General features: G+C 37.1%; 1 protein-coding gene across 9 annotated transcripts in view; it reads left to right on the top strand.

The window, feature by feature from the left end:
* The window catches only part of LOC131684083 (uncharacterized), a 421,804-nt gene extending 406,580 nt beyond the window's left edge, over positions 1 to 15,224 (top strand). For all 9 annotated transcript variants that reach the window (XM_058966634.1, XM_058966636.1, XM_058966633.1 and 6 more), the window contains 2 exons: positions 6,269 to 6,795; positions 14,974 to 15,224. In XM_058966634.1, coding sequence (XP_058822617.1) covers positions 6,437 to 6,795; positions 14,974 to 15,220 — 606 coding nt within the window. In that variant the 5' untranslated portion in view covers positions 6,269 to 6,436 and the 3' untranslated portion in view covers positions 15,221 to 15,224. The remainder of the gene's footprint in view (positions 1 to 6,268; positions 6,796 to 14,973) is intronic.
* The last annotated feature ends 6,985 nt before the right edge of the window (positions 15,225 to 22,209 follow it).

Below are 22,209 nucleotides of genomic sequence, written 5' to 3'. Positions count from 1 at the left end.
TATCAAAATAGCACAGAATTTTAAAACTAATAAAAATACAATTTTCCCCGTCAGAAACAATTTGTGTTGAATTGCTCCCGGTCGGATTTCTGTGTGAAGAGTTTTAAAATCTCCTGCGGTTGGGTTTACACTTCATGAAAACTGTCATTTTTGTGTAGTCACGGGATTTGAAATCCCGAGCTCCATTTAAAATACACAGGAACCCAATTCCCATTACACGTTTTTTGAACTGTATACTAGCCTTTAGCGGTTACTTAAGGTCTGAACTGCATAGGATGTTTTTTAAGCGTTATATGAAGTTCTGATAGCCTGGGTTCTACTAACCTTCACAGAAAATCTGTAAAATCTGTATTTTAGCGAAAAATCTGTAATTTGTATATACAGAATCTTGGTTGTAAATTATCTTGAAAAATCTGTAAAATACAGAATAATCTGTATATGTGGTAACCCTGTCGACAGTGGATGCAATTCAGATAGTGCTCGAGAATGCTGAGAAGTCATCTAAACAGAAGCGAAGAGGAGATCGATACTGCGCTGTGGTCACGATAGTTGTGAAGAACGCGTTCAACAGTGCCAGCTGGGAAGCCATCGCTGCAGCGCTGCATAGAATGAGGGTTCCCGACTATCTTTGCCAGATCCTGAAGAGCTACTTTCAGAGCAGAGTGCTGCTGTACGAGACGAGCGAAGGGCAGAAGTCATTGCGTGTCACAGCGGGCGCTCCTCAGGGCTCCATTCTCGGTCCAACCCTTTGCAGCGGGATGTACGATGGGGTCTTGACGCTGCAGCTGCCTAGGAAAGAGAAAATCGTCGGTTTCGCGGACGACGTGTCACTAACGGTGATGGGTGAGACACTTGAAGTAGTGGAGATGTCGGTGACGGAGACAATAGACGCGATCGAGAGCTGGATGAACGGGATCAAGCTGCAAATAGCTCACCCCAAGACGGAGGTGTTGTTGGTCAGTAACTGCAAAACGGTTCAACGGATGCAGATCGACGTCGGAGGGCACGTGATTGCATCGAAGCGAGCATTGAAGCAATTGGGAGTTATAATCGACGACCGGTTGAGCTTCAACAACCACGTTGATTACGCCTGTGAAAAGTCGGCGAAGGCAACGAACACAATAGCGAGAATCATGCCAAACGTCGGCGGCCCGAGAAGCAGCACGAGACGTCTGCTATCTACTGTTTCGTCATCGATACTCCGATATGGAGTTCGTGCCTGGAGTGCTGCGCTGAAAACCAAGCGGAATCGTGAAAAGCTAAACAGGACATTCCGGCTGATGGCCGTACGAGTCGCGAGTGCCTACAGAACAATATCGTCGGAGGCAGTATGCGTTATCGTCGGGATGATCCCCATCTGCATTACCCTGGCGGAGGACGTGGAATGCTGTCAGCTGAGAAATGCACGTAACGCTAGGAGACTGATCCGAGCGGACTCGTTGGCTAAATGGCAACAGGAGTAGGACAACGCGGAGAAAGGAAGGTGGACCCACCGACTCATCCCAAATGTGTCGGCTTGGGTACATAGGAAGCATGGAGAGGTGAACTTCCATTTGACGCAGTTTTTGTCCGGGCACGGATGCTTCCGGAAGTACTTGCATCGGTTTGGACATGCTTCGTCACCCCTTTGCCCGGAGTGTGCGACTGTGCAGGAGACACCGGAACACGTGGTCTTCGAATGCCCTAGGTTCGAAGAAGTTCGTAGAGGTATACCTGGTATGACAGTGGACAATATCGTCGAAGAGATGTGCCGTGACGAACATACCTGGGATGCTGTCAACAGAGTGGTCTCATAGCATACTCTCCGAGCTGCAGAGGAAGTGGCGAAGAGACCAACAAGAAGCCACAAATCGGGTTTCGAGAGAAATTCCGAGAGAATTTGCGACTGTGACTAGGTCCACCGCCGGGGACCAGTTGAGTAGTATGTGACGTAGCACCGAGTTGGGTTGTCGGGGCGCCTGTGAACCGGACTTCAAGCTTCACCGGAATCGCCAAACCGATCTCGACACCCTACCGGGTAGCTCGTGAGTAGGCTAGATCCACCGCCGGGGACTAGTTCGAGTAGATCGGGACGACGCGGAGAGCTAAATGGCTCACAAAAACGAACATCGGAATCAGTAGAAATCAACCGCTCGGTTGCAGGAGAACAGGCTAGATCCATTGTTGGGAACTAGACCGAGTAGTTCGCGAACAGGTGAGGGCGGGAGCTGAATGGCTCATCGGGAAAGTAGAGCGAAACGGAACGAGAGGAAGCCAAAGGGCTCAAGAAATTGTGGTGCTGGGACCAAAGAAGAATTGGTATCGGGAGAGCTTCCTTTGCCGGGGAACTCTCCGTCGGCGTAAGCTAGATTCACCGTCGGGGACTAGATTGAGTAGACCGCGACGAGATACCACCAGTCGCAGGTCGTCGGGGCATAAGCGAACCGGACGCCCTGCTCCACCGAAATCGCCGAACTGACCTCGACACCTGGTTGGTTGGCTCGGTTTCGGGAGAACTTCTCTCGCCGGGGAATTCTCCGTCAGAGTAGGCTAGGTCCATGTGAATGGTGCGAGAAGGGAGTTGCGGTACTAACTGGCACAAGGGATCCAGCCGAAGGGCTCGGGGAATTAGACAGTCAGAAGTTTGCCGCCCAGATTCTCTTCGTAGGGGAGGAGCACTAAGTCTCGACTCACAGTCAGCTTTCCGACTGCCATGCAGAAATTGCCAGTCTGTGTGGATGGTGGAGAATTAGTGGTGTGTCGAGGAGTGGGGCTGTAACCCAGCGGAAGAAACGAACTAGTAAGTAGTTGAATTTGAGTGTGTGCTATGCACATAAAAACCTCTCTCCGAAGTAATGCCGTAAGGTAGTGCCGGGGAGGAATCAGGTTCTTGGCAAGAGCAGTGGTTTTTTAGCGGGTTGGGTGATGGCAGCCCAAACCCGTTCCCTGAAACATTGGGGTTTTTGAACATTTTTCCTCGCTCAGGGTTTTCCTGAAATTTTTTTTACTGCTCTCTAAAAAAACACACATACACACACACATACAGACTTTTTCCGATCTCGACGAACTGAGTCGAATGGGATATGACACACGGCCCTCCGGGCCGGGATTAGATTGTCGATTTTCAGAGTGATTGCATAACCTTTCTATATGAGAAAGGCAAAAATGTACCAAAATCCAAAAAAGTGAATCGTCGTCAATTTTTTTTTTCAAGTTTGCATCAAATCTCGACGTTTTCCTATAATTTGTATGAGAAATTTCTGTGTGGCCGCACTCTTAAACCCGTAATTCCGGAACCAGAATTCCGATCGATCCAAAATTCAATAGCAGCCGATGGGAAGGTTGCACCTTTCATTTGAGACTAAGTTTGGGCAAATCGGTCCAGCCATCTCTGAGAAAAATGAGTGACATAATTTGACACATACGCACATACATACACACACACATGCACACACAAACACACACATACACACACATACAGACTTTTTCCGATCTCGACGAACTGAGTCGAATGGGATATGAAACTCGGCCCTCCGGGCCGGGATTAGGTTGACAATTTTCAGAGTGATTGTATAACCTTTCTATATGAGAAAGGTAAAAGGTAACTTGAGCCTTAAATGACGCTATTCCATTCTCTGTGCCATAAACGAAACGATACGAACAAGTAAACAACTTATGTTAGCATGGTTCAATTGTGTTTACCCTTGTTTGTTGTCGAAAATAAAAACCCCTTACAGCAGGTGATTCGTAGAACCCTCCCATGTTTTTGTATGCTCCTATCTATTCCATCTAGCTTGACTCAACTATTTCCGCGAATGTAGAAAGTCAAGTGCAACAAGCTACACCCCCCCCCCCCTCCACCGCTCCTCCTGTGTTCGTTTGATGTGTTTGGTTTTCCTATCATACAATATTAGGTTGTGCAACAAATAAAAGGATGTGGGAGAGAAAAAAATAGATATTGTCAGCTGTTTGGTATAAACATATCACCATATCTGTGACAAATCTATCTAGTATACTGCCCATGAAAACATAATTGCCCATATGGATTTTTGTCGAAAATGAGTTATCTGTTGGATTGTATTCTGCATCACAACATTAAACAGCACACATTCTGATAACAAAACATTGGCCTTATATCCGCCTAGAACTAGTCATGGAGAACTAATTATTTTGGGGGCGGGAATAGCGTAATTGGTAAATCGATTGACTTACACGCAGCTCACCTGGGTACAATTCCCAACCCCGCACATAGGGTTAGAGATTTTTGTAAAGAGATTTCTCTAACCCGAAAAAGAGGCGAAAGACTCTAAGGTTAAAACCTCTATAATCAAAATTTTTAAAAAATTTACGCAAACTAAATCGAGACTAAATCGACACAAATCTTTCATTAGTGCCTAAGTCGCAATGTACTCAAATGGAGAGAAATCAGTTTCAATATTCGGCGATGCTTTTCTAAATGTAGTTTTTATTATAGGTATAAATTACTTTATGGCCATGTTTTTCCTAAAGCATCTTTGGTTGAACCTTATGACAATATAACAAAGAATTTAATTCCTATGTGCTTTTAGTGGGTAGAAACTAAAAAAAAATGCTTACGCCCAATTTGCATTCCAGTCGTGATTTCGCCCTTCAGCAACCACCATTTGCGAAAGGGCTAAACCGCAAACTTAATTTTCAGAAGGGCGCGGTAAATGGGCTAAACTGACTCTGTCTTGCTGGGTAGGGCTGGATAAATGGGCGAGCTTGACAGTATACTTTTTAATAGGGCTCAGCAAATGGGCGTATAGAAACCCAATGTAAATGAAAGGGCGCGTGCATCTTTTCTTCAAATTTCATGAAAATATCGAAATATTCGAATGTTTATGTGCAACAACTATCGAGTAGACATGATCATAGTAGATATTGCTTATCATCTATATAATAGAACAGCCGTTTCAAGAATCATTTTGAGAATAATAACCGTACGCCCCGGTTCTGTCTAAAAATGTAAGTTTAGCCTTTATATTCCATATGAGAAGAAGGGCCTAAGTCGAAATCTCGAAGAAAATGCATGTTTCGCCGTTTTGTTTTCTTTAATTATAAATCGAACTAAACACCATTTTAACTAATTTTCACCTCAATCTTGTAGTATTATTGTCGCATAATGTCATAATAGCGAAAATGCAGTTTGTTTACATTTGCGATTTTAGCCCTAATGAAAGATCTATGTCGAAATGTCTTCAGTTAAGTTTTCGAGAGTGTTATTCTGATATTACTGTATACGATAAATCTCTTCTGTCGATTATAAACAATATTATTCACATTGTGTTGAAGGCACGAGTTCATGAATTTAAAATACAATTTTGAAGAAGGAAATTTTGTAAATATCGTTTTATAACTCAAATGACATTCTCAACAACTTTTCTAAACATATATTGTCTCTTACTTTTTTTCCTCCATAATAATTTCTAGGTGAATGCATTACCAAAATTTATGTATCAGAACACGCGATGTTTTATGTTAGACTCCATGGAGTTTTTAAACATTTTGTGATAACCGTTTCGAAATTATGTCATTTTTACTGTAGGAAAATTTTTCGAATATAATTTTAAGTTAAAATTGCATTTTCTTTAACTTTCATAACTTATTTAAAAAGAATGTTAGCTATGGAGGTTTGAAAGCTGTTCTATATTGATTCTTCTTTTTTGTAAATTATTTTATCAAAGTTATATAAGTTCTAGCATTTTCAAAAAAATCGATTTTCGTCAAAAACCCCACCAAACCGAATTTCTGGCTAAGCCACTGGTACTGAAGAAGGCTGTAGAAGAAGGCGATACGAAAAGCTAAACACAATTAATGTCAGTAACTAATACCAATTCAAGTAAATGAAACCAGATTCTATCTAGTATCTGTATGCTAGTATGCAAGAGGAATGCAAAATAAAGTCGTAAATAATTTCCGTTGCCTCTGCTATGATCCTATGTTAGTAACAAATTTCTTTCAAACTCAATCATCTCCGACACCTACAAGTAATTTGAGCGAGATTGCTATGAGGCTCATTCCACTAATAAGATTTCGTGCCAACTCAGTTCGGAGACTGCTACATAGATTTGATTTGGGACAACGTAAAACTACCTGGGCGTGATTTAGAATTGATAGTTTACCTGATAGTTTACTACTGACAAGAAATGCTTCCCCATAAGCCACAAGCAAAACCATGCGACACATTGAATGCAGTCTGGTAATGACTTCTGTAATCAACGTATCAATTTACGTACCAATTTGAAACGCTTATCTTCTCTCGTTTCAGCTTTCCCGATGCTCGTGTCATCCTAACAATCACGAACCCCAGACGTGAGCAATCCCAACCAGCAAAGCCGACAAATAAATCACCTCGTCTCCCATTCACCTGCTTTTGAAGCTGTTTTTCCAAGGGTAGTCTCCAAACATTGGCACAACCCCACCACGTGCTTGAATTATGGCCAAATCGAATCCCAAGGAGGTGGAAATGAACACGATGCACCGATCCGGGTCGGCCAACCGATTCCAGGTTAATCTGGTCAACCATGACGAGCGAACTGGGGGAGGAGGAGGAGGAGAAACGGGAGGCGGACTAAACGGGAACGCCGACGTTCCCACCGACGAGGATACCTTCCCGGAAGTGCCGGTCCAGCGGCGAACCTCGAGGCTGCAATCGCTCAGGCCCAGTTTTCGGGATAAGGAGAGGAAAAACTCGCAAACCACACGCTTCAAGATGGACGAAAACAACGGGTCTGATTCGAATGACGATGAGGAAGATAATTTGATTGACGACAACAAATATGCCAGGAGTTTCAGGTGAGTTGAATCGTAGGCTGATTCCGTCAGGGATCGGGACTGGAGTAAGGGGCAATTAGCACGTTAATTAGAGCCTTTTTAGTCGATTTTTGAAATGGGATACCCGATGTTGGGTGCATTTTTGGGGTTCCGAATCAATCAATTATGTCAAGAAGACAAAGGATTCCAATTAAGAGACATAATGTCGTTAATTACCCGGCCTACTACCAATCAAATAATCACGCTTTAATTAATTTTCGTCAACCATACTAGGAATCGGTGCAAAGACACGCTCTTGGCTCGCTGGCATAATGAGAAAAAAAGTTCGAACCTTAATGAACGATCACTTCGTTAATCTCCTGGGAACTCTATTAAATATATAAGTTGAAGGAGCCGTCAAAATTGGACAAATAGCTAGATAGACAAATACTGATTTCTTCAGAGTACATTATTTGCCCGTCTATCACTCTTTAGAGTGTCTCTATGAGGGTTTTAGATTGTAAGATTTATTGGCCTTTAACCGGAAAACTTTTGCTACGCCGCTTTACCTTGACTTTGCCCTCTGCAGGAGTTGACTTTTACATTCTAATATAGAGGGTGTTACGCTCAAAAATTTGTCAAATAAGAATGTGTAAAAAACCGGGCAAGCTTTATAATAAAAATCAAATTATATTTCTTTTACAAGTTCAGTCTATACAGAATAAAGAAAGAAAAGTAATCACTTAAGCTTGCTATCTAGCGAACACGAATTGTCGGGCATTTCATTTAACTCCTTTCACCAAATTTGACGCCGCCTCCTTGGTCACTTTTCTCACCGCAGAACGCCAGTTTGTCTTGAACTGTATCTCGCTCACAATTATTTTTTACGTCTTTTTGAGGTGCCAAATATTTTTTACCCATCAGTTATAAAAAAACCTGTTTTAATCCACCTAGCGGTGCAAGTGCGCCTTTCTCATTTCTCTAAACTATTGCTCGGCGGCTGGTTATGTTCAACATAATTCTGGAAATGTTCATTACATTCTTAGTACATTTTGCAGTTATACACAATGGCTTGCCAGCCACGAACTTGATGAGCTACGTGTCGACGGTGAAACACTTGAAACAAAAAAATATCATACTTAATTAGCCTAATCAGCATTTGTTCAATGTTATCTGCTTGCTAACTCATTCTGTCATGCGGGGGTGGGTGTGTGAGGAGGGCGAAAATCCCACGAACAAACTACTCCCCAACTTAATTTGGTATGCTTTGTGATATAGTGGTGCTATAAAGATGATGAGGTTGAGAGGGGGGGGGGAGAGATATGAGGGCTGGATGGGGTGGTGGTCTGAGGGGTGATTTAAAGGGGATTTTAAAGGGAGGGTAGTGATCAGAAGAGGGGGAGGGAGGGGGTAACCCATCTCCGTATACCCTCAACTACGCCCCTGTTAAAATCTAGAAACCTTTTGCCAGCCGGGATTGGGTTGACGGTTTTCAGAGTGATTGCATAACCTTTCTATATGAGAAAGGCAAAAAGTTGTAAATTTATATCAGTGCATTCCAGTACTATTTATACACAGATATAAAAATTCATGTAAAATTATGCTAACTATACTGCACATAAAGGGAACGCGGTAAATAGTGTAAAAATATGCGCCTGATTAATTTTACATTGGCCACAAATCGTTCTATAAGTAAGTTACGTATGTGTTGGTGACCATACCGACATTAAAAAAAATTCCCATTAAATAATATACCAAGGCTTGAACTGACAATCATTGACTCACCAAAAACACCACCTTACTGGCTGAGCTGAAGCAACACATAACAAACGTGACTGCAGTGGCCATATAAGTTGCGCTTGAGCGTGAACGATCCAAAAGCATTGAGTTGTGGCTCGTGCATGTAGGTATGTGTATAAAGCAGTTAGTTTTACTCTCTGCACAACACCGTTTCGCATGAAATCATGTAAAAATTAGATATTTTGGCTGAAAGTTTAATGAATAACGAGCAAATCTCGAACAGACTAATGAAAATTTGCATAGAAACATACAGATTTGCATGGTTTTAAGGGTTCCTTTTATGTGCATGATGTAAAGCGTAAATTTATTCGTGAAACATAATTACACGAATGGTTTTTCTGCAATATTATGAATTACGCTTAAGTTAATTTTCATATTTTTTGCTGCGTACCGTAGCTCATTATTCTGTCGCACTATATATGAAAAATCTACTAAATAGTTAACTTTTTGCTAAATTTATATCTCTGCTCCATCGGGGGTAAAATGCTCTCTTCTTTGATTTTGCTGATTTTTTAATAGAAAAAAGAAAAATAGTTCTGAAAACCATTTAATTGCATAACCTAAGGCTATTTAATGGCATACTTTTGTGAAATCCCGTCAGAAAACAAAACTATTTACTTGTTCACCGAGCATTCTGCCCCGTTTGTTGCGGTGCATCCGTTGTTGTGGTGCATTTTACCCCGCACAGGTGCATTTTACCCCGCGTATTTTTCAAAAGGTAATTTTGAATGATTTTAAAGAATTGATTATTTTTCATGTTTTTGAATATTTTGCAAGGTGTTATGATTGTGATTACTGAGGAAAATGTTGGCTAAACGATATCATTAATCATTAATTCCACCCTAGAACGTTGCACTGGGGTACAAATGTACCCCACGCGTTTGATCGCTATTTTCACAGGTAAAAAGCCAACAAAAGAAATGTATACTATATAATTTTCTTCGTTTTTTAATTGCAAAAACAGCTGTGTGGGTGAAAGTACGAAAATCAATGATGCATAAATTGGATTGAACAAAAAATTGCAAAAAATGGTGGTTTTGACTTGTTTCACAAAATTTACTATAACTTTGCGAATTTGCAACCGATTTGAAAAAAACAAATGATTCTAAAAGTTGAAAAAATGGTCTAGAACCGATGTAAAATGGACTTTCGAATTTTTTGAAAAAGTGCAATTATTTGGAAGCGTGAAAGTTTAAAAATCGAGTTTTGGAAAATCCCACGAAATGGGGTGGAAATTGAAATGAAAAAAATATTTCTGATCAGTAATACAATGGTAACACGCAACGATACTGTTACTGTGCGCAAATTACACTTGCGAGTCAATATTTTGAAAAACTATCAAAAATAAATAATAAAACAATAAAAATCAGCAAAACAGAAAACGATTTTTTTCTACTTCAAAATTAAATTAAATTAATGGAATAAATGATTAAAAACGATTATATAAAACTAATTGTTACTTACGTAGTAAAACAACCAGTATTTAAACTGCTATTGTCACAAATCACATTTCCACTGACAGCACAAAACCTGACGAAACACTAACAGCAGAAACACTGGGGTATGAATGTACCTCACGCCAACTTTGACACCTGCTTCCATGAAGGCTATAAGCAAACTGGTTATACACTGAAACCTCCATTTACGAACCAAACCGGGGGTTCGTAAACTGAATTAGTTCGTAAAAAAAGTGTTCGTTATTTGGGATTTAGTTCGTAAAAAAAGTTTGCTTCATATTCTTATTAATATTCGTTGGTTGAGCAATATTCTAGATAACCCTAACAATATGGGTATTTTTGGAACTGGCTCGACAAGTAGATGCTGAAAATGGACAATTGAAACCGTTTTGAAATCCAAGATGGCGACTTCCGGTTGAGCAATATTTTTGATAACGCTAACAATATGGGTATTTTTGGAACTGGCTTGACAAGTAGATGCTGAAAATAGACAATTGAAACCGTTTTGAAATCCAAGATGGCGACTTCCGGTTGAGCAATAATCTCGATATCCCGTTAACCGTTTTGAAATCCAAGATGGCGACTTCCGGTTGAGCAATATTCTAGATAACCCTAACAATATGGGTATTTTTGGTACGGGCTTGACAAGTAGATGCTGAAAATGGACAATTGAAACCGTTTTGAAATCCAAGATAACGACTTCCGGTTGAGCAATATTCTTGATAACGCTAACAATATGGGTATTTTTGGAACTGGCTTGACAAGTAGATGCTGAAAATGGACAATTGAAACCGTTTTGAAATCCAAGATGGCGACTTCCGGTTGAGCAATATTCTTGATAACGCTAACAATATGGGTATTTTTGGAACTGGCTTGACAAGTAGATGCTGAAAATGGACAATTGAAACCGTTTTGAAATCCAAGATGGCGACTTCCGGTTGAGCAATATTCTTGATAACGCTAACAATATGGGTATTTTTGGAACTGGCTTGACAAGTAGATGCTGAAAATGGACAATTGAAACCGCTTTGAAATCCAAGATGGCGACTTCCGGTTGAGCAATATTCTTGATAACGAACAATATGGGTTCTATTTAGACCATGTACTCGTCAACCTTATCCCGAAAATACCCATATTGTTGGTGTTATAGAAAAATTATCTAAACCCGAAGTCGCCATTTTGGATTCCAAAATGGCTCAAGACATCGATTTCCGTCATGCACTCGTCAACCCCATTCCGAAAATATCCATATTGTTGAGGTTATAGAAAATTTATCTAAACCGGAAGTCGCCATCTTGGATTACAAAATGGCTCAAGACATCGATTTCCGTCATGCACTCGTCAACCCCATTCCGAAAATACCCATATTGTTGTAGTTATAGAGAATTTATCTAAACCGGAAATCGCCATCTTGAATTCCAAAATGGCTCAAGACATCGATTTCCGTCATGCACTCGTCAACCCCATTCCGAAAATACCCATATTGTTGTAGTTATAGAGAATTTATCTAAACCGGAAATCGCCATCTTGGATTCCAAAATGGCTCAAGACATCGATTTCCGTCATGCACTAAGCAACTCCATTCCGAAAATACCCATATTGTTGAGGTTATAGAAAATTTATATAAACCGGAAGTCGCCATATTGGACTCCAAAACGGCTCAAGACATCGATTTACGTCATGCACTCGTCAACCCCATTCCGAAAATACCCAACTTATATTAGTAACATTAACATACATAAGTATATAACTTCATGCTGTAATGTACGAACTCAAACTTTCCAAAAAGAGTTCGTTATTTCGAATTTAGTTCGTAAAAAAAGTTACGTAAATTAAATATTACGTAAAAAAAGAGTTCGTAAATGGAGGTTTCAGTGTATCACATTTTCCAACCCTTACAAGTCTAAATTGAATTATGATTAGGGTCCCAGGTCAGTAAATGCTGAATTCTCGTCTTCACACGGCTCCAATGAAGACGTGGGGTACATTTGTACTCCAGTGCAACGTTCTAGGGTTAATGTTCTATAGCTGAGTTATGATCATATTTCCTTAGGAGGTGCGTTTTACCCCATCTTCCCCTATTTTGGGCGGAGCTTTGACGTGTTGATAGGGTTTATGTCCTTGGGCATCATCTGGATGGATTTTTTCATAATCATCTGAATGGTTTCAATTCATAATGTATAGAAAACGACTATATAGAGGTAAGACTACATGATCTATCGCCGCGTACTCCTCCTGAGCTAATAGCAAATTGCATGTTGCAATACAAAGAACTACAATCCGTCACTGATGCTTTGAGAAGCTTTTTCTCGGGTTTTCCAATCGATGTTCTTGTGGTGAGGATGTGAGTCGAAAGACCTATTTCCTCCTACTTGACTATAAAACTCAAAACTCACGGAACTACTATTAATCAAACTACGCTATGCACACACGAGGGGCAACTCCTATGTGCAAGTCTTGTAATCAGACTTCGCACCAGTCTAAAATAGAGTTTTCAATACCAATATCTGAACCACAAATGGCGACCAAGCATACGAGAAACAAAACCCTAATGTACAATCACGAAATCTTGCATGTGCAATTTTTTTTCTTGCTGGTAATCCGCGAACATGTTTCCAGTTCATAAAGAAAATAACTGAGACAACAGTAACTATCATGGAATAACTTAATTGAGCACTGTCTCGAGTTGGTTATTATAGTACCACTTCAGAGACTGACCTGCCATGTCAAACATTCTACATAATAGTACTATGGAGCGTCGCGCTCAAACTGATATTGCTTATACCCACCTATCTGCCGCTTTTGATACAGTGAACCACGATATGACAATTACTAATATGGAGAAGTTTGGAAATACACCGAAGACCCGTTTTTATCAGCCCCTTTGGTTTATTTTTGGTTGATAAAATGGGGGCAACGACCACACATATTTATTTATTTTCTTTAATAAACCGAAGCTGATGAAATATTCAACATTATTCCCTAGTCTTATAACCTTGGCTGGCTGATAAAATCGGGTCGAAAAGCTGAGAAAATTGAGGGCTGACGGGTTTTCACTGTAATGGTAGTTTTTGTTTCGATTTTAGCTCACAGATTAAGAGGTAATGGTTTTCATTGGAAACTACCAGGTATTTACTTTTATGCTCAGGGAGGCTACTTGGAACCGTTGATGTCTCTTCTTTACTTCAAAGACGAGTATTTAGTGCTAAAGACGGTAAATAATTTAAAAATGTTTCATTTCATCCGCTCGCTCAATTGAGAATTGCAAATTTCTCCAACATTAGCTTGAAATCTTCGCTGATTGTGGTGTAGCGAAAATCACGTGTGCTTAAATCCGAAGAAGTGATCGGGTTGCGAATTCTCACGAAAGACCATTCTGGCAGAGTATCGCCAAACACGTTCGAGCAGGAAGTAATGGAGTGGAGTCAGGAGGTTAGATTGTCCTGGGTTTTTACACGCCTGATATGATCACCCTACTTTTATTGAACTTTTCCAGGAAAGTAGTCGAATTTAAATAGCTAACAACAAAACACTCTGATTTTGTTTTTTAAAATATTGGACAAATATATTTACGGTTTCTAAAGAACTGATCGGTTCATTTGAAGGTGATTGATTTCATAAATATGCATGGGATTGTTGGACCACATTGAAACGACGCAGAAGAGTTGTGTCATTTTCAATTTAAATTTGTGTTCATAAAAGATCCGTTAAATGACGAAACAATCGTTGTCGATGGATGCTGAACATGTTTTGAATATGGTTTGATTTCTCGTTTTGATGATTTTGTTAGAGGGAATCATCTTTTACAAGGTTACTGAACAAAGTCTTATTAGATCAAAGATAACTGAAAACTAGATTTCATTAGCAAATGATAAGCAACAAAACCATCACCTCTAAAAAAGAAAATGAAATATGCAAGACAACCCTGGAAAATTTTGAGAGTGTATTTTGTTAGTAGGACGAGATATGTTCAAATCATGGCCGCATCTGGTGATGGTGTTTTGCTGAGAATTCTTTCTGCCCAGTTTCGTGTGCAATACAAACCGCTGGAAATATCACTGTAAGGGAGAAATAAATAAGTTAAATTTTCCTCACATGTCACCGGTCACGTTCCGGTTGGAGTGGTGAAGCTAAAGTTCATACATCGTCGCTGTTGTGCTATCTTATGACAAACGCCATTTTGGGGTAAACTGAGTTAGATATGCCACATTACTTGTTTGAAAAATCTCTACAAAGTGGCGTTTTCAGAATTTTGAAATTCTACTTGGTTACTTAGATATAGCTAGAAACATGATAAGAAATTGTGAGTTTTTTGCTTCAAATCACTATATCTAGGGATTGGCTCAAGTTATATTGAAGTTTTAGACGGTTTTATGTGTGAAAATGTCTGAGGAACACAATGGCATAAACATTTTCGAAAGAAAATTATACGAGTTGTGAGAAAAACACAGTTTTAGTTTTGAACTGGAAATAAAATATATTTGGCAACACTGTAATCAAGAATAACTATTTTTTCTAGATTCCCTGACTCATTTCCTTTAAAATGCATTTCACCGAATGTTTATAGACCATATGAACCCAAAGATATGAATAAAAGTTAAAAAGTGATGATTTTTTTCTATGGAAAATTTTCCATGCACGATTATGACACGTCATACAAATTTTGTCATCAATACACGCCTATGACACGTGTGAGTGCGACTTTTGTTTACATTCATAGTAAAAACTCGCAACATAGTCAACCGATCTTCGTAATATTTGAGAGATTAATGCAGAACAGATAGAAGCATCAATTGTCTTCTTTGGATTGTTTATACCATTTATAAGTTTCAAGATATTCAATCTCAAACTTTAAAAATCGTTTTTCTCGAAATGTGCTAAATGGCGCTTGTCATAAGATAGCACAACAGCGACGACATGGTAACCATACTTAACAGATTTATTTTTTTATATTCCCTTACAGACATTTCACAAGGGAAGCACTGCCACGTGTGGATAACTACCGGAACATCCTCTCCTTCCAGGCCAACAATCGGCCAACGCTGGATGAGCTGCATCATGCATCCATCACCAACAAGGTAGGTTTTTTATCCCGTTGTGAACAGCCAGTTGCATGGTTACGAGAAACGGCAAGTCCACGAGCGCGGAACCTTTACGCTTCTTTTTTTTGTCCAGAAAAAAAAGTTTTCATGTTGCAAGAGATGTGTTAATATTACTGAGAATCATTTGGGGGTAAAATTAAAGGTATTTTTATTTATTTTAACATATTCTGTGTCGAAAATACTATAGCGAACATCGTATGCAGCTTTCTAAATTAAGACTGCTACATATATTTTTGCCAAACATGTATAATTTAAGGTGTATGATTAAAGCTGGATTAATAATCCGATCAGTGATATATTAAGAGATTTGGCTTAGCTAAGGTTTTAATTACAATTTTAAATTTAAAAAGCTTCAAATTTATATTCAAGGAAATGGTTTCAAAGGCAGACAAAATATCTATTCTAGATTAATTCTTCGGGTTAGCGAAGTGTTTCAGACCTATTAAGGGGTTACATATCTTTTTGCGAGAAAAAATTAACGGAAGTTTGATTTTTTTAAAAGTATGTGGCAATGATTTTATTACAACAAACCCAAGTAACCAATAAGCATTATAACGTAGCCTAATATCTGCTTTAGATCCACATATAAAGCTGTCTTAAAGAGCCGTGAAGCCCTAAATACTGATATAATGCTGATATTATGCCAGAAGAGGCGAAATATAGTGCTATTACTGTGCAGAGATTGACAGCTCGTTTCTGCAGTACTAATGCTATTATATAGCACCAGCGCACAAATGTCAATTTTGAAAGCCTTATATTGGCAATACTAATGCTATTAAAAAGTTTTAGTTGTCTGTCATTGTCCGCCATGGTTTTGAAACCATTTCTTATGTTTTATTTCGGTATGATGAGCAAAAAGGCAAAATTTTAAAATAAGATGTTCTGTTTGAAACTGTGATTGTCTCTCTTCTAATGCATTGTAATGAATATCCTTAATGGGTTTTCGTTCTCACATAATATAAATGTTTTACGAAAATTACCTTTGGTCAGTCTCAAACTGAGGTAGCTTGCCTCGTCCTTCACGGTAAGTGCGCTGCGTTTGCTCCCTAGACTATATAGCACATGTTTGATTGAAATGAAATATGCCGAATATAATCTTCAAGAAGAGTTGCATAACAAGTAAACCCACAGCATTACAATAGCATTATATTGGCTTTTTATTTGCTCTATAATGGCACTAAATGCACTTGTAAAGCTTACATGCTTTAAAGATCCTTGAAGCATGTACGCGTTATATCAGCTTTATATACGCATATAGAGCAAGCGATAATGCTATATGTCGGCTGTGTAGTTATGCATTATTGATGCTAATATAAGCGATAATGCTATATGTCGGCTGTGTAGTTATGCATTATTGATGCTAATATAGACCTTCATTGCATTATTAATGCTGTAATGGAGTTTCAATGCAACATTAGTTCAAATATTTAGCCAATATAGTGCAATGGCTTAATGCTTATGGTTACTTGGGAAGTTATTGTTTTCACTTTTCAGTGAAAAAACAAGTAACGAGTTTTTGAAAAAATATTGGAAATTAGTGGAGTTATGGTCTTTTTCTCGAGACCCTTTTTTATTTAAGAGGTTTGCAGCGATCACGATGTAAGTCCGGCAGATCAACTAACATCCTAAATGCCCAAAAATAACTATTAGTATAGGAGTATACCTCGTACCATCACACCAAAAAATAATGAAATTTAAACGACATGTAAATCAATACGAATGTAAACATACAACGATTGAATCAAAAAGTTGATTGAAAATTGCGTTTAAATCAATTGGAGCATCAAACAACATAAAATTTTACAATTTAATTCGTGTCATTTATTTTACAGCAGTAATCGAGTAAAAATACATTGAAGTGCAGTGGTTTTCCGTTTAAAGAAACTGTAATTTTCAATCCACGTGTAAAATTATAATAAAAATCGTTGAAGAAAGCACGACAAATCGTGTGTTTTTGTGGTGGGACGTAATTTTACATTTATGTTCATGCTCCAAATATGTGCATGAAAATAAACTTAAAATTACAAAATATTTTTTTCTGTGCATAACGAATAGTTAGATAACTAATAATTTTTTCCAACATTCGGGAACGTTTTTCCCCAAAAAATGATGTTTTGAGCACTAGAAATTGCATTAAAAAATCATCTTATCTCCAAAATAAAAATGTATGCATAGATAACGAATCGTTAAACTACGAGAAAAATTTATTACGAGCAATTGAAATAAATTGAAGAAGATCGGTTGAGTAGTTTTTTGGCAACCTTGATAGCGGAAGTCATTTTTAGTAAAACAACATTTCGAGATAATCGAGCTTAAAGTTTCACGTTACCTCTGCTCTTGGTAGACGAGGTACGCTTCGAAGCGCTGCAACCTTCGATTTATTGTTCGGATCTCTATGAAAATTTTAAAAAATATTCTTTAAAACCTGTACTTGAGCAAACGATTTTTTTAAAATAAAAACGAGTTTAATCCATCCACACAGTGTGATGAGACATTTCTTATAACTCTTATCACTCTCTTCGGATATTTAATCGATTGAGAACATTTACAACATGATTTTTGCTACCGCATTTGGGCTTAAAAAAACATATGCAAGAGAAAAAATATTATGTTTTGCGATGTTGGTAATAACACATACTACAAGGGACAGTGTTAGGCCTCATAGAAACGCTCAAATCAAAATTTTGGGAGCATGGAACAACATCGTTACGAAAAATTTCGAAAGTCAAATCATATCAAAGGCAAAACGAGGAAAATGTCTTAAAATTGGCGGACAAACCACTTAATACTAATGCTTTGTGAATAAAATATTTAAGTTATTCATTCAATGCATTTAGTATGGAAAAACTGAATTTCCTTTTAGGGACCTCTCTATGTGCTGGCCCAAAAAAAATGAAATAAAATTCATTGCGTATATTTGAAGTATATCGACTTTTCTGAAATTGACCTCATAGTGAGCAACCTATGTCGACTCACAATAGAGTTGAACAAAGGATTTTAATTCGAACCATTATTACTAATCCTAGTGCCCAAAAATAAATTAGGACTCTCAATACTTGAACTGCCAATTAAAGCATAAAATATAGATTTTTGTCGAAAATGAGTTACCTGTTGAATTGTAATTTGTTTTCTGTATCACCACTGAATCACAATGCACAAATAAGATTACCAGGTTTGTTTAGATATAGAAAAAAAATATCAAAACATAGTTGTCCCATACACAAGGCTCAATGAAAATGTAAATCTTGAATAACGTTTTCCTCAGCTTGCTGTTTATCAATATGGGACTCTTATGCTTTATTGGGCAGTGAAATCCGTCGATATTATTGAACCATTTTTTAAGAAATCCTTCATTAAACACTAATGAATGTTTAAAACAAACATTTGGTTTAGCTCCAAATTCACCAGTTGAGCGATTCACAAGACATAATTCTGTTCATTAATTTTTTTCATAAGTCTTTGATATTATTCAAACAAGTACTTTGTAATATTCACACTAGACCGGCAACAATTTTGACTTTTTTTCGGAACACTGTTAAATCAAACGGTAATTGTCTTCACATACCATTTGTGAAATATGAGCTTTTTCCGAAAACTCTAGTTCACTCACAAGAGTTTTCAAGTTTGTATGACAAAAACATGAAAAATAGGCTAACGAAACAATAAATTCAGTACAAAAAGTCAGTATAATCTTGTGCATTCCGTAATCTACAGATATATAGCTTTTTTCCATATTGTCCAGATCCTCAGGTAACAGTAAAAAATATAAAAGGGTTGCGTTTCATAAATTTCGATTTTTAAATGTATTTCCTTTTAAGGATTATCTGTACTGCTTACATTGCATGTTCACACGTTACGAAATTATCCATATTACTGCTAAATTTGACTACTAATACTAAAATATATAGACTGGTATTTTAGGTGGGATTAACATTAACAGTAGATACCACAGCATAGTAAATATCAGAAATTTGGTATCCTTCTTCAGATTATTGTCACTTGGTCAAGTCGCCCCAGCATTGGTTCTTACGTTCGATGTCGTGTAAATTTTAGTAATAATAATTCCAATGTTCCGATTAATGTAAAATCGTTTCACTATAAGGAATAAGATGTGATATAAGTACTTTGAATGTAATTATTAGTCGAGTGGATACTTATATACAAAATTTGAAAAAAAAAATTACATAATTTAACTTTAATTTATTTATTACGGAATATTTTCTATAAGGAAAGGATTTTTTATTCCAAACTTTTAAAATTGCCTTTTAAAATTACAAAGCATAGAATTTTTTTTTGAAAATTTTTTGGAACCTAATAGAATTCGTCATAGTTAATAATGGAATTCTGCGCTTGGTAAGTCTCCCATGTTCCCCTACCCACTTAACTCAGCTAGGAAATTTCCGGAACGAGTAAACAATTGATTTCGAAACGGCAAAGTAAATTTTGGTTGCTGAATTTCAGCGAAATAGTTTCAGCAACCATTGAGAACTCAATAAAAATACATTAAGTGTTGATTATTTTCGACCGTGTTCCTCATCAGCTTGCTGTGGAAAAGCTAAGGCGGACTAGACTACCGGACTGGCTGACTGATTGGATCTTCTCGTACCTTGCAAACCGTAGCGCCTTGGTGCAACTTGGAACTATACTCTCGGACCCTTTTCACATTTCATCTGGCGTTCCTCAAGGGAGTCATCTCGGACCTCTTCTGTTTGTGCTCATTGTGAACAACCTCTGCAGTGAATTATCGTCTTCTAAAGTCATGTATGCTGACGATCTGAAAATTTACCGTGTCATAACAACTATGATAGACTGTTGTGCATTGCAAATGGACGTCGATAGGATCATTGACTGTAGTGACAGAAACGAAATGAGTGGGAATATTCAAAAATGCAGCACAATCACTTTTACACAAGTTGAACTCATCAAACGCAACACTGTGCATTACACTGGTACGCAGTATTCTAGAATATGGCGTTATTGTTTGGGCTCCTTATCACACCATACATATTAATCGTATCGAACGGTTACAGAAGAACTTTATCAGGTTTGCACTTCGTCGGTTACCCTGGCAAAATCGTTTCCAGCTTCCTCCATATGAAGATCGCTGTACCCTCATCAATCTCCCTACGTTGCGAAACAGACGGATCTTTCTGCAACGACTTTTCATTTTCGACCTTCTGACAGACAACGTAGACTCTCCTGCGCTTCAAGTAAAACTTGACCTCAACGTTCCTGGAAGATCTTTCCGAAGAATTGATTTTTTCCTACGCTCCACACAATGCACGCAGTACGGCCAGAATAATCCTTTGGATGTTTGCTGTCAACTCTTCAACAGTGTCTATCATTTGTTTGATTTTAATATTAGTAAAGAATCGTTCAAATTAAAAATAGGTTTAAGTTAGTGTGCGATGTAACTTTTTTTTTTAATCGACGACAATACAATACAAGTGTTGAAGTTCGACAAAAAATACTATAAACTGAGATTGTTTCTTCGATTCCGCTTTTCTCGTTGTTTCAACTATTCGCTAAGTATTACTTTAAATTTTTAAGCATTAAAATTCAAAAACGCAAAAATTTTAAAACTTTGCAGATTTAAAAGTCTATAATTTTGAAAGTATAATGCTTTAAAATCAAATTTATGAATATTTAATTTTTTTGTTTTGAATTTATGAATATTTTTCTTATTGATTTTCGATTTATTAAATTTCAAAACTCTTGGATTCTCAAATTTTTATATTTCTGATTTTTAAATTTTGAGAAGAAATGGAACTTTAAAATCTTTGAATTTTAATGTTTTTATTGTTTAATCCTTTAAACATTATGTTTTTAAACTTTTTGATTCCCAAATTTTGATATAATCTTTATATCACAAAATTTTCAATTAACAAATCTTCAAATTTTAAAATATATAAATTTTTAAATGTTTCACTTCTTGAATTCTCAAATATATTTACTTTTCAATTTAAATTTTTTCAACAATTATATTTTTGAATTTTTATGCATTTCAATTTTTAAAATCAAAAATTTCAAATTAAATGATTAGGCCTGTAAATTTTTAAATTTCCAGTTGAACCTGCAAAAAAATTAATATCTTAATTTTTTATTAGATTTTTGAATCTTCAATTTTTTAAATTTCTGGATTTCAAATTTTTAAATTTTTGAATCCTCAGATTTTAATATTTTTTTTTAAATTTTTATATCTTTCAATTTTCAATTTTTGATACCTTTAAACTTTTAAACTTTTGAATTTTGAAATGATTTTCTTTTTGAAGTTTTAAATAACTTTTTGTTAATTTCATAGTTTTTGGATTTTTAAAATATTTAATTTCTAAAATTTTAAATTATTAAGCTTGAAATTTTGATTTGATTTTAAATTCGTGAGTTCCTGAGTTAGATTGTTTTTATTTCGATTATAGACGTTTTAGCCTTAGGGTCATTTGCCTCCTTTTTCAAGATAGAAAAATCTCTTTAGAAAACTCTCTAACTCTATGTGCGAGATTGATAATTGAATCCAAGTGAGCTGCGAACGAGGCAAACGATTTATTATCTACGCTATGCCCGCCCCTTTGAATTTGATTGACGCATCCTTAAATTGTTTTTTTTGCTTTTTGGTCATTTTTCAGTTAAGATTTTTTTTAATTTTTCGATGCTTTTATTTTTTAATCTTCATTGTTTTTTATTTTTGGAATTTATTAGGTTTTAATTGTGATTTTTCGATCATTTAATTTTCAATTTTTATATCCATGTTTTTTTTAAATGTTCCTTTTTGAAAATTTCTGGTGCGCAGAACTAAATATGCGTCTGGTCGAATGTCCGCAGCTCCTTTAGTTCATTGAGAAAGTAGATTTTCTCCCACATTCAGCGGCGAGTGTGGAAAAAGTTTTCAGTCAAACATTTGAAAATTGAAAAATAAAAGTTATTCATGCAAAACGATAATAAATTTGTAAAAAAGTTTAAAAAGCCCTTAATAGTGGGAAAAATTGGGCTTTTATTGCTTGCGGATTTTTGCGGATTTTTACGTCAGCCAGTGATATCAAATTTGCGGATTTTCCAAAATAAATAATGGCAACGCTGCTCTTATCCCATACGAGGAACAT

This window comes from Topomyia yanbarensis, chromosome 2 (genome assembly GCF_030247195.1).
Source record: "Topomyia yanbarensis strain Yona2022 chromosome 2, ASM3024719v1, whole genome shotgun sequence".
Taxonomy (NCBI): Eukaryota; Metazoa; Arthropoda; class Insecta; order Diptera; family Culicidae; genus Topomyia; species Topomyia yanbarensis.
The sequence above is the reverse complement of the archived record's forward strand: the minus strand, read 5'-3'. Positions and strand labels throughout refer to the sequence as shown.